Source organism: Triticum aestivum, chromosome 4A (assembly GCF_018294505.1).
Source record: "Triticum aestivum cultivar Chinese Spring chromosome 4A, IWGSC CS RefSeq v2.1, whole genome shotgun sequence".
NCBI lineage: Eukaryota > Viridiplantae > Streptophyta > Magnoliopsida > Poales > Poaceae > Triticum > Triticum aestivum.
In genome coordinates, this window is record NC_057803.1 from 611377586 (window position 1) to 611389689 (window position 12104).

The 12104-nt window shown below is 47.1% G+C and overlaps 1 protein-coding gene across 3 annotated transcripts; it reads left to right on the plus strand.

Annotated features, from left to right (window-relative positions):
* The first annotated feature begins 6935 nt into the window (after positions 1–6935).
* Positions 6936–9060, plus strand: LOC123082590 (MEIOTIC F-BOX protein MOF). Of its 3 annotated transcripts, none has more exons than XM_044504889.1 (3): positions 6936–8077; positions 8168–8356; positions 8738–9060. In XM_044504889.1, the coding sequence occupies exons 1-3, from the start codon at positions 7097–7099 to the stop codon at positions 8903–8905; spliced, it is 1338 nt and encodes a 445-aa protein (XP_044360824.1). In that variant the 5' UTR covers positions 6936–7096; the 3' UTR covers positions 8906–9060. The 3 variants fall into 3 exon arrangements, with proteins under 3 accessions (XP_044360824.1, XP_044360825.1, XP_044360826.1); XM_044504890.1 differs by having other exon boundaries at positions 8168–8335; XM_044504891.1 differs by lacking the exon at positions 8168–8356.
* The last annotated feature ends 3044 nt before the right edge of the window (positions 9061–12104 follow it).

Here is a 12104-nt window from a genome sequence, read left to right on the forward strand (position 1 = left end):
GAAGAACAACTCATATTCGCCTTGTCACAGGGCGCCGAGCACAACCTGATGACCTATGAGGCGTACGATATCAACGGCTACACATTCTACACCAAGAACAAGGACATGAAGAGCGATGGTTATCAGAACTCTGGGGTAACGATGGAATTCTACACCGGTAACGACAAGGACAGATACTACGGAAGGATCGAGAAGATCTGGGAGCTGAGCTACGCTGGAGAGAAGGTCCCGATGTTCCGTGTCAGATGGGCCAAGAGCGTCCTAAAAGAAGACCAGTATTTCACCACCATGGTTATACCCGAAGCCAAATCCAAGACCGCGGGCGCAAACGTCACCATGAAAAATGAGCCATGGGTACTGGCTTCCCAAGTGGACCAATGCTTCTTCATTATCGACCCGTCAAAGCCCAGTCGTGTTGTCATGAGGAGAGGCAAAAGGAAGATCATCGGAATGGATGGAGTAGCCAATGAGCAAGACTTCGACAAGTACGGCAACCCGAAGATCGAACATGACGACGACGATGAAGTAGCAGCACACACCACAAGAAGAAGCAGGACCACCCTACCCAAAGGACGTCTGTTCCACAGAAGAACTCCATTTGCGAAAAAGAAGGGCAAGAAGATTGTGAACAGATAGCTAGCTAAGATCGATTGTATTTAAATCGTAGTCTTCATTTCTCGATTGTATTTCATGGGCACTTTTTGATATCATGAATATTTTTAAATTTCATGGGCACTTTTTGAATTCATGAGGACACTTGATCTCGATCCCCCTCCATCTCGATCTCGATTCCCCCTCCATCTCGATCTCGATCCCCCTCCATCTCGATTCCACCCGCACCCTCCCCCGCTAGCTCCACCACCGCTGACGACCCACCGCAACCCTCCCCTGCTCCACCGCCACCGACGAGCACCCGGCCCCCCGCACCCTCCCCCGCTCCACCGCCGCCGCCGATGATATTTTCAAGTAACAAATTTGAACATATTTTTTAAAAAATTATTACTGTTTTTATAAAAAAAATATTACTGTTATGATTTAAACAAGTTTGAACATATTTAAACACAAATAAATATCAAAAACAGCATTTAAAATGCATAAAAAAATATTGGGGAGCCAAGGAATCGAACCCAAGACCCCCTGGTGTGTGTGCTGCGTGCTGACCAGTCGGGCTAGTGGGTGGGTTCTATTGTAGATAGGGTTAGGCTGTAGATATGGTTAGTGGGCTAGATTAAAACAAAATTCTAATGGCGCACCGAGGGGAGGTGCGCCATTAGAATAGTCGTACTCATGGCGCATCGAGGGGAGGTGCACCATTAGAACCCTCCCCCCACTCCACTACTACCCTCGCCAGACACTTCGTCCTTCCTATCCCTCCACCGCGCTGCTCCCTCCCTCGTCCCTCCCTCCACCGCGCCGTCGCTGCTGCCCCGACCCACGGTGCCGCAGCCGCCCACGCGCCCCCGCCGTCTCCCTCTCCCCTTCCTCCCCCTCGAGCGCCGCCTCCCCCTACGTGCGCCGCCTCCCGACCCACGACGCCGACGCCGTGCCTCCTCATCGCGCACGAGGCGCTCTTCCTCGTGCTCTCCTCACCAACCACGACACCGGCCACCTGCTCCTCACCAACCACGACTCTGGCCACCTGCTCCGTCGTCTCTAGCAGAGGTTACTCCACCTAGCTGCAGCACTCGTGCGCTTGGCGGCTAGGGTTTGCCTCCAGCCCCTCCCCTCACCCATCAACGAGAGGAGCATCCAGTGCCCCCGCCCTCGAGTTCGTCGACGACGCTGTCCTCCAGCCGCTGCCGCCGCTGCCGCTGTCCTCCCGCCCAGGTTCCTCTCCTCTTTCCTCCTTCCTCCCTCTCTTGTGTTCCTAGGTTCCTAGGTTCCTAGGTTCAGATTTGTGCACTGTAGATGATGTTGCACCGTGAACTTACTGCTTCTACTGCTTCTACTCCATCTTTATGCTATGAGAAATAACTGTCATCGAAAGCTTGCTTTGTGATTGAGTAATCTGCTAGTATAATTGTGTGATTGAGTAATCTGCTAGTATAATTGGTGATGTTGCAAATAGAAGTAGAGTACTGCTTGTTGTACTTGTGATCTTGCAAATAGGAGTTGGAGTAATTTAACTTAACTGGAGTAATTTGTTGCATCTGTTGTAGGTGGTCTAGTGCTGCCCATCTACTGCCCATTTCCTCGGGTACCGGAGTTGGAGTTTAGTGTACTGGACACTTTCATAGATTGCTAGGGTACTTCCTCTCCTTTCTCTCCTTTAGTGTACTAGAAACTTCCATAAATTTCATAAACTTCATATAAAAATTTTATTCACTGCTGCTGATGTACTACTTGTGATGCTGCTGTTGCTGCACTACTTGTGATGCTGCTGCTACTTGGCTAAATTTTATTCACTGATGCTGATGTACTACTTGTGATGCTGCTGCTGCTGCTGCACTACTTGTGATGCTGCTGCTACTTGTGATTTTGTCAACTTGTGATGCTGCTGCTACTTGTGATCTTCTGAAATGACCCCTTTCTCCTGAAATGTTGATTAATTTCCGTTTCGGTTGAGAATGGGGCACTCCTAGGTCAAGAAAATTAGCAAAGGTCATGCCCAATTTTCTTGACCTAGAAGGTGCCTGATTCTCAACCGAAACAAAAATTAATCAACATTTATAGTTTGACCTAGAAGATGCCTAATTTGTTAACTCTAGTTCTGTTAATATGAGTGTGTGTGATGGTGACTGAACAGATAAATCTTGTCTCCCAACATTTTCAGCTAAGTGGACTCTCACACACACACTATCTAGCTTTACACTTAAGTAGTGGCGAGATCTGTTCCCTCCACACAATGTGCAATAAGCAAGCAGGTGGATCTAGGTAGCTTCGCTAGATTAGCTATGAGCCAATGTGGTCAAGTCAAAAGAGATGATGCAGATGGATGGATAGATGGATGGATGGGGATGCAGCACCACTCCACCACCTTCACTTGTCTAGCTTGTGGTTTACCCCTCACTCTCTCATGCACCAGAAGAATATGATACATACATCCACTTTGATAAACTAAAACTAGTAAGAGAAGCAGGGCAAAAAATAATTTTTGTATTTATTTTAGATCACATACACAAAATAACCTACCAGCAATACAAATCTAGTTTCAGAAACATGTGATACATACATCCACTTTGATAAGCTAAAACTAGTAAGAGCAACAGGGCAAAAAATAAATCTATGTACGATATAGGGGTGCTACAGCTATATCCTCCATCCCATCCCACCGGAGCAAGCAAACCTACAAGCTGCTCCTCATGTTTTTCCCTCTATTAGTAGACTGGAACTTCCCAATGCTGGCTAGTTTGCACCCCTCTACAAGTTGCTACTGCTTCCGAATAACCTAACAGCCATCAAAATCTAGTTTGAATCAGAAAAATGTGAGAAAACCCATCGATTGAGGTGGACAACTAGTTGTAGATGAGGAAGGGCATTTGAGGCCCCATCGAGTCTATGAATATGTGATGGGTCCTGATATATTGACTTGCGGATTTATTTTTTCCTAGACTACCTCGGTGTCGACAAACCCTAAATGATGAGACCATGATCTTGTTCCTTGACAATAACCAACTTTTTGACCAAACTTTTTTCCTATTTAGAGCGAAACATGGCCCACAACGATGAGGCCGGTGGTTCAGGCGGCAAGCAATTCTGGGAGCTGTCCCAGGAGATGGAGGAACAACCTCACCGCTATGAGGACGCCGCGGAAGACACCGATCCTGATTACACAAACCCTAGTGGCGTCGGGGATGACACCACTGATGGTGCCGCCGAGGATGCCACCACTGATGATGGCGGCGCATACACAGATGGCAGCCAACAGAAGAAGCAAAGGAAGGACCGGCACCCGAATGCGCTCCGCACCGTCAAGGAGGAATTCACTCAAGTGGACTCCGACGGGAATCCAACGGAGCCCAAACATATAGTCAAGGGATACTCGGTTCAGCTCGGGTGCATTCTCCGGAGCACCATCTCGATCAACACCGAGAATCTTAGGCATAAGGACCGAGGGAATTTGCACAACCTCCTCTTCACGAAGCTGCATGAACGATACAAGCTCCTCTTCCTCAGATATCAACCGTCCACCAGTGAGATAGATGAAATGCTACAAATGCAGGGTGACAACGACCGCGATTTCATGACCATCACGACAGACGGCGGCTTCATCCATGTTCCTGTCCGATGAGTCGAGTCGAAAGTAGTGATGTGTAGTTCTGAAACATTGATTGGCTCATGTTGTAATTATACTTTAATGAATTCGTATGTCTCTTTGGTTTGGACAGTCGTTCAACTTAGATGTAATCGATGCTATTTATTAGTAGGACCATGAATCATGCTATTAATGTCTTGTTTTTCTCTTCCAATCCTTTTGTTGCATACTTACATATTGCTTATGTATTGTCTGTTGTTTGGCTTGTGCATAGAGATGCCGTCGTATGTCGTGTACAAGGGTAAGGTTCCTGGAGTCTACAACGACTGGGAGGAGTGTCGGAGACAGGTTCACCGTTTCATCGGTAACAGTTACAAAGGGTACACCACTAGGGTGGAGCCCGAATGTAGATACGCCCGCTATCTAGAGGGAGAGAGGAGGGAGCGTTGGAGGAACCGGATGAGGACCAGTTTGATCGCGATGATGCTCATCGTGATGACCACAACTCTCTTCTATGTGATGGTAGGTTAGATGATCGATATCGACTTGTAATGTGAAGGCAAACTCGATACTCGCGGTCTTGAGACTTGTAATGTTTTATCTTTGTTCGGTCTTTTGAATTCGGAGACTAATATGATGAATTGTATTCAGAGACTAATCTTCTATTGTATTCGATGAATCTGATGTTGCTATGTGCTGCTGTCTATATTCTGTCCAATAATATATTTTGTAACCTACGCAAAAATCAGAAAAGCAAAAAAAAACTTAATATTCATACTAATGGCGCACCACACAAGACACTAATGGCGCACTGTGATCATCACACTAATGGCGCATTAACTGCTGGTGCGCGATTAGAATGCCAAACCACATGGGTACATATGGCCCTCTGGGAGGCATTCTAATGGCGCACTGTAGGCTATACTAATGGCGCACTACGTGGTGCGCCATTAGAACACCAGATACTAATGGCGTGATGGCGTGATGCCAGTGGCGCACCGGTAGTGCGCCATTAGAAGACAAATACGGTGCGTTACTAGCATGCCTTTTCCTAGTAGTGTTTTCATGTTTGGACTTTGGATGCTTCTGGCGTAATCGTTTTCTTTAATTAATACAATGTGATATTTGGGCTAAAAAACGAGGTAACTCCCAACCAGAAACAACAGGCCGGTACTAAATAACACAAACCCTTTCTCCTCCCGGTTCATCAAAAAAGAATCCTCCTCCCCAATTTCTGTCGTCTCCTTGCAAATAAATGTGGGCTCCACCCCTGTCTCTGATGGCATACAAGAACATCAAAAGTGGTTGCTTAGGGCATCTCCAATGCCCTCAAACCATCCGCATTTGTCCGGACCGAATTGTCCGGACATGTTTTGTCACCCAACATGGTATACCGTGAAGCTTTGCACGCTCCGGACACCAGCCATGTTCGACTCCAACGGCCCGCCCCATTGAAATCCCGCTCTTGGTCCCCTTTTCTTCTACTCCACCCTTGCCCCCCTTCTTTTCATCCGCACCCTCAGCGTCCGCCGCCGCCGCCGTTGTACCTCTTCGGCCACCGCCCAGGCATCCTTAGACATCCAAAGACCCCACCCACATGATTGCGGCCTTGGACTACGCCGTTGTTCACACAGGAATCCCTCCACAGCTAGGTACCCTCCGCACTCCTGCTGACGTGGCGGAGAACGCGACTGGCAGGTGTTCGTTTAAATGCCATTGAGTTTTTTTAACTTATTGCTTTCTACAGAAGCACGGCAGCGGGATACTCAGTGTTTGAGGATGACTTGATGTGTGATGCGTGGTTGGCCATTTTTGAGGACTTTGTAGGCATGAACAAGGGCTTGGCCTTTTGACAAAGCTTCCTTGCTTCATTTCATGAACAAAAGGACTTCGTGCCCTACGACATGCACGTTATCCATGCACACAATATGAAGTAGCTAACACATTGGTGGTACACCATCTACAACTTCGTCGTGAAGTTTTAGGGTGCGATTCACCAAGTGAAGACAAGGTGGCCATTAGGCTTGTCAACCATGGAGATCGTAAGTGTTGCTTTCTGTTACTCTACATGTTGGTTAATTTTATTCATTCACTCAATGTTCTTGTACATGTTTTATAGCCTACACGTGCTGCCATGATATACTACAGAACCGAGGGCAGGCCATTCACGCACATACATTGTTGGATGGAGTTTAAGGGGCCGTTTGTGTGGGATGATATGTGTTGGTTCTGGCTTTAGTATCATTGAATTTAGAATAGATGATTTTAAAAACTTGTTGAACACAGGGCTATCTCCTTGAATTTAGACTATTGTTGTATTGAGTGTTTCAGGCATGGTTTAGTTAAAGGAACGAAACATCGTCCGTTTTATGTAAATTATATGTTTAAACTTTGCTGAATTCCATCATGTTTGATGAAATTCGTCCGGATTGTTGGAATCCGTTTTGAAATGTATGCGGATATGGTTGGAGGCCCAGCTTCCACACTAGTGCCTACGGACTGATCTCCATCGGCCCACGGATGAATACAGTGTCTGGTTTGAGAGTCAGCATTGAAGAAGCCTAAGCGAAGAAGATAGCAGCTGCAGGTCGGCAAGTCGGTTTAGTTAGAAAAAAATTCAGAGCATGATGGCAGCACTGATGTAAGCAAGTAATTGACGTCAGCCTATGCGTACTATAGTCGGTTTAGCTTCCTATTTAAGGGCGATGCCCATCGTTGTAACCTCAAGCATTCAGCTAGCTTCAGTACAAGGAAAGAATGGATCAGTCTCATGTAGTACTAGTACTCCAGTTCATATGTCCTCCTCGTCTGTTCCTAGGCATCCGTGGTGCTAGTTTGGGCTAACAATAACCGTCTCGTCTACACGACCACTACTGCAGCAATCCATCCAGAACACCGAAAATGGATGGAGCAAGGCGCTCCACAGATGCCTCCGACGAGCAAGAGCCGAAGCGTCCGTGCCTTGCAGTTGCAGGCGGCCGCAATGGTGGTGCAGGTGGGGCCGGCGGCAGTGATGCGGGTGACGACGACAGCCACGGCGATGCGGGTGGGGACGGCGGTGATGCGGGTGGGGGCGGCGGCGTTGGCCATGCCGCCGACGACCCGCCGCCGACGCTGAGCACCTTGGGGGACGACGTCCTCCGCGCCATCCTGTCGCGCCTCGAGTCGTCCCGGCAGACGGTGCGGATGTGCGTGCTGTCCAGGAGTTGGAGGCACCTCTGGCGCTCCGTGCCGTCCATCCACATCGACCGGCGGGAGTTCGGTAGCGACCACGAGCTGCAGAGCTTCACCGACTTCCTCCTGGACCACCATAACAACCTTGTGCTCCTGGATGCGTTCCGGCTGCTGCTAAGCTCTCAAGATCTCCGCCTACCGGCCAGCGATTGGGTCCGTCGCGTCATCAACCAAGATGATACACCGCCTCACCAGCTCAAAAGGTTGCACCTTTGCAACGTGCACCTGGACATGGATTTTGCGAGCCACATCAGTGACGACAGGTGCCCCTCGCTGGAGGACGTGCGACTGGAAAACTGCAGTTACTTGACGGCCCGGTATGAGATCACCTCCTTCTCACTCAAGAAATTGGTTGTGGATGGTTTATACATGGTGCAAGATGACGAAAGTGATGATGATGAGGATGAGATTTTCAAGTTGATTATAAGGGCTCCTGCTCTTGTTTCTCTCCGCTTGGCCGGAGAGCTTGATCACATTGTTGATATCAATGAACCACATACCATGCCGTCTCTTGTCGATGCGTCGGTTCATCTGCCCGTGATGACTGACGAGGAGCTCAACAACGTTGAAGAAAACGATGCCACTGCGCACCAATCGGTTCTTGGCGTGCTGCTTAATGTGACAACTTTGACCCTGTCGCATTGCAGGGTATGTTCTTCTTGGCATCCTTTTTATTCCGTTTGCATCTCCTTTATCTAGAGCTATTTAAAGACCGGGAACTGGATGTCTGGTTTTCAGTTGCTGTTCCAACCTGAGGATTCTGTGGAACTTCAGCTTCTTGTATTCCAGAACCTAAGAACCTTGTTCCTGGACGAGTGTTACATTGTTGGCGAGGACTTCGTGGGGCTGAAGCCTTACCTGCAGAAGTCACCTAACCTGGAGAAGCTCATTTTGCGCTGTAGCAAGGTGCAACCAGGGTACTCTTTGGTTGGTATACTAACCTTAGTCATTATATATTTTGGAACAAAAAAGTCATTATTTACCACACTTTGTTTGGCATACATGTACATGTTTAAAGGTTAAGTTATCAACCCCGCAAAAAAGAGAGGTTAAGCTATCAAAATAGATTCCACACTTTGCCACATTTGGGAGAATCATACCACACTTTTCTAAGCCTATGACACGTGAGAAAACAATGTTGCTACCAGCAGTGTGGCTGTAAACCAGACAAGTGACAAACCCGTTAAAATTTGTGGTGTGGAGAAGTCTGGCAACTTTAGTATACCAACAAACATGCGCTACTTCTTTCATCTATTTTTTCCACAACTCAATTTTGTCTGCAATATTAATCCTCCATGCTGTCAACAGAACTGGTATTTCGGAGACGACCTGGTGGATTTCATGTGCGAGAACCTTATGCTTACTCAAATTATATACCAGCATGATGATGATGCTGCCCCCCTATTGGTCGCTTTTTTGCTGAGCATTTCAAGGAGCCTGCCGAACAACAAGATTGAACTCATTAGAGTCGAATAGCAACGCCATGTTTTTGTATCATGTTTGCCTTTTACTAGTAGCTAGCACAGGAGTTATTGTGTGTGAAACATCTTTGGTTTTTGACCCATATTGGCATGTACGTATTGTTGTGGTATTTTGATTTTCAACACAAATTGGCATGTATTGTTATGGTATTTGCAAGAACACTATGACATGATCAATTTTTTTGTCTGCACATAGTACCAGATTGTTAAGCTAAATGAAAGTTTACATCGTGATTAATGGTCAGTGGTTTATACGTGAGTTAGCAGGTTGTACGTGGTATCAATACGTGAAAATAAAGTTTCACCCTAAGTCAGTTGGTCGTTTACACACGGTATTTGATAGGTATGCAAAATAATGTGTCGAGCCAACTTTATAAACAAGCACTAGTGGAAAACAGGGCTTTGGTCCAGGCCGGGTCAGCCCATTAGTCCCGGTTCAGTCCAGAACCGGGACCAATGTGGGCATTGGTCCTGGTTCGTGAGCCCAGGGGGCCGGCCGGGCCACGTGGGCCATTGGTCCCGGTTCATCTGGAACTTTTGGTCCCGGTTGGTGGGATGAACCGGGACCAATGGGCCTCGCTCCTGGCCCACCACCATTGGTCCCGGTTGGTGGCTTGAACCGGGACCAAAGGCTCCCCTTTAGTCCCGGCTCATGTCACCAACCGGGACCAATGAGGTGCCTATATATACCCCTCGCTCGCGAGCAGAGCACCCAAGTGCTCTGTTTTTCTCTGGCCGAGGGGGAGAGGGCTTGGTGGTGCTCTAGCTCACCTCCTATGCACACAAGGTGTTCGATGGAATGTCCGAGCCACACTACTTAAGCTTTCTCCTCTCCAAACTCGACCTCCAAGCTCCATTTTCCATAATATTTGTCTAGGTTTAGCGGTCCGTCACGCCCCGTCCCCGTCTTCACCGCCGTCGATCACCCGCGCCGAGCTCATCACCGGCACCACCGTGGTGAGCCTCTTGTTCTTATCTTCTTTCTGAAAGGAAAAATATTCTTACTTGTATGTTTACATAGATACTTGTATTATTTTCTTACTTTTATTATTGCATCTTATATAGTGCGATGGTTTTGGTTCCGCCCCCGTCGGCCCTCGTCTTGTCTATGATTCGGATGTGGTATATATATTATCTTTATAACTATTGGTTCATTTATTGTTTATGAAAATTATGCCGACCAACGTGACATAGATTTTATTTATGTAGAATGTATGTGAATCGAAATGCCAACCGACCCTATTGTCGAGAGGTTAAATTTAGTTGAAGAAGAAAACAATTTGTTGAAGGAAAAAATAAAAAAAATTGAGGAGCAGAAGATGATATTGGAGTTGCATGTTGCGGATGTCGTTGATGATCACAAGATCAAGATGGGTGCAATGCGCTTGAAGATTAGAAAGATTATAAAATATGCCATTCACACCGAGGCTTGGTATCATTATGCCGTTGGATCAATTGTTACCTTGGTTGCGATTATGATCGCATTTGTTTTCGCATTGAAATGTTTTACATAGTTTCAATGTATAGTTTAATTAATTAGATGGTCTGGAGAGCTATATGTTGTTAGATGAGAACTATGTATGCACTTTGGTTTTAATACGATGATGAACTTCTATTAATTTGGACACTTAATTATATATAATGCACGCAGATGAACTGGCAATGGATGTACGGTGACAGCCACACCCGCGAGTACATTAAGGGCGTGCATGAGTTTCTCGATGCGGCTGAGGCAAACAAGCAGAATGGTTTTATGTGTTGTCCATGCACTCAATGTGGGAATACGAGGTCTTACTCTAACCGGAAAATCCTTCACTCCCACCTGCTTTACAAGGGTTTCATACCACACTATAATGTTTGGACGAGGCACGGAGAAATAGGGGTTATGATGGAAGACGGCGAAGAAGAAGAGTACGATGACAACTATGTGCCCCCTAAATACGGTGATGCTGCAACGGGGGGAGCTGGTGAAGATCAAGAGGAACCAGACGATGTGCCCAATGATGCTGCAACGGGTGAAGCTGCTGAAGATCAAGAGGAACCAGACGATGTGCCCGATCATGATGATCTTCGCCGGGTCATTGTCGATGCAAGGACGCAATGCAAAAGTCAAAAGGAGAAGCTGAAGTTCGATCGCATGTTAGAGGATCACAAAAAAGGGTTATACCCCAATTGCGAAGATGGCAACACAAAGCTCGGTACCATACTGGAATTGCTGCAGTGGAAGGCAGAGAATGCTGTGGCTGACAAAGGATTTGAGAAGCTACTGAAAATATTGAAGAAGAAGTTTCCAAAGGATAACGAATTGCCCGACAGTACATATGCAGCAAAGAAGGTCGTATGCCCTTTAGGATTGGAGGTGGAGAAGATACATGCATGCCCTAATGACTGCATCCTCTACCGCGGTGCATACAAGGATCTGAACACATGTCCGGTATGCGGTGCATTGCGGTATAAGATTAGACGAGATGACCCTGGTGATGTTGACGGTGAGCCCCTCAGGAAGAGGGTTCCTGCGAAGGTGATGTGGTATGCTCCTATAATACCACGGTTGAAATGTCTGTTCAGAAACGAAGAGCATGCCAAGTTGATGCGATGGCACAGTGAGAACCAAAAGAAAGATGGGAAGTTGAGAGCACCCGCCGACGGGTCGCAGTGGAGAAAAATCGCAAGAAAGTACTGGGATGAGTTTGCAAAGGACCCAATGAATGTATGGTTTGCTTTAAGCGCGGATGGCATTAATCCTTTCGGGAAGCAGAGCAGCAATCACAGCACCTAGCCCGTGACTCTATGTATGTATAACCTTCCTCCTTGGATGTGCATGAAGCGGAAGTTCATTATGATGCCAGTTCTCATCCAAGGCCCTAAGCAACCCGACAACGAAATTGATGTGTACCTAAGGCCATTAGTTGAAGAACTTTTATAGCTGTGGCATGGAAACGGTGTACGTACGTGGGATGAGCACAGACAGGAGGAATTTAACCTTAAGGCGTTGCTGTTCGTGACCATCAACGATTGGCCCGCTCTCAGTAACCTTTCAGGACAAACAAATAAAGGATACCACGCATGCACGCACTGTTTAGATGGCACTGAAAGTATATACCTGGACAAATGTAGGAAGAATGTGTACCTGGGCCATCGTCAATTTCTTCCGACCAACCATCAATGTCGAAAGAAAGGCAAGCATTTCAAAG

Excerpts from the sequence above, each read along its gene's own strand:
- LOC123082590 (XM_044504889.1), top strand. The coding sequence starts at position 7,097 with ATGGATGGAGCAAGGCGCTCCACAGATGCCTCCGACGAGCAAGAGCCG. Across the intron at positions 8,078-8,167 it reads TGACCCTGTCGCATTGCAGG|TTGCTGTTCCAACCTGAGGA; the intron begins GTATGTTCTTCT and ends TCTGGTTTTCAG. Across the intron at positions 8,357-8,737 it reads TGCAACCAGGGTACTCTTTG|AACTGGTATTTCGGAGACGA; the intron begins GTTGGTATACTA and ends TGCTGTCAACAG.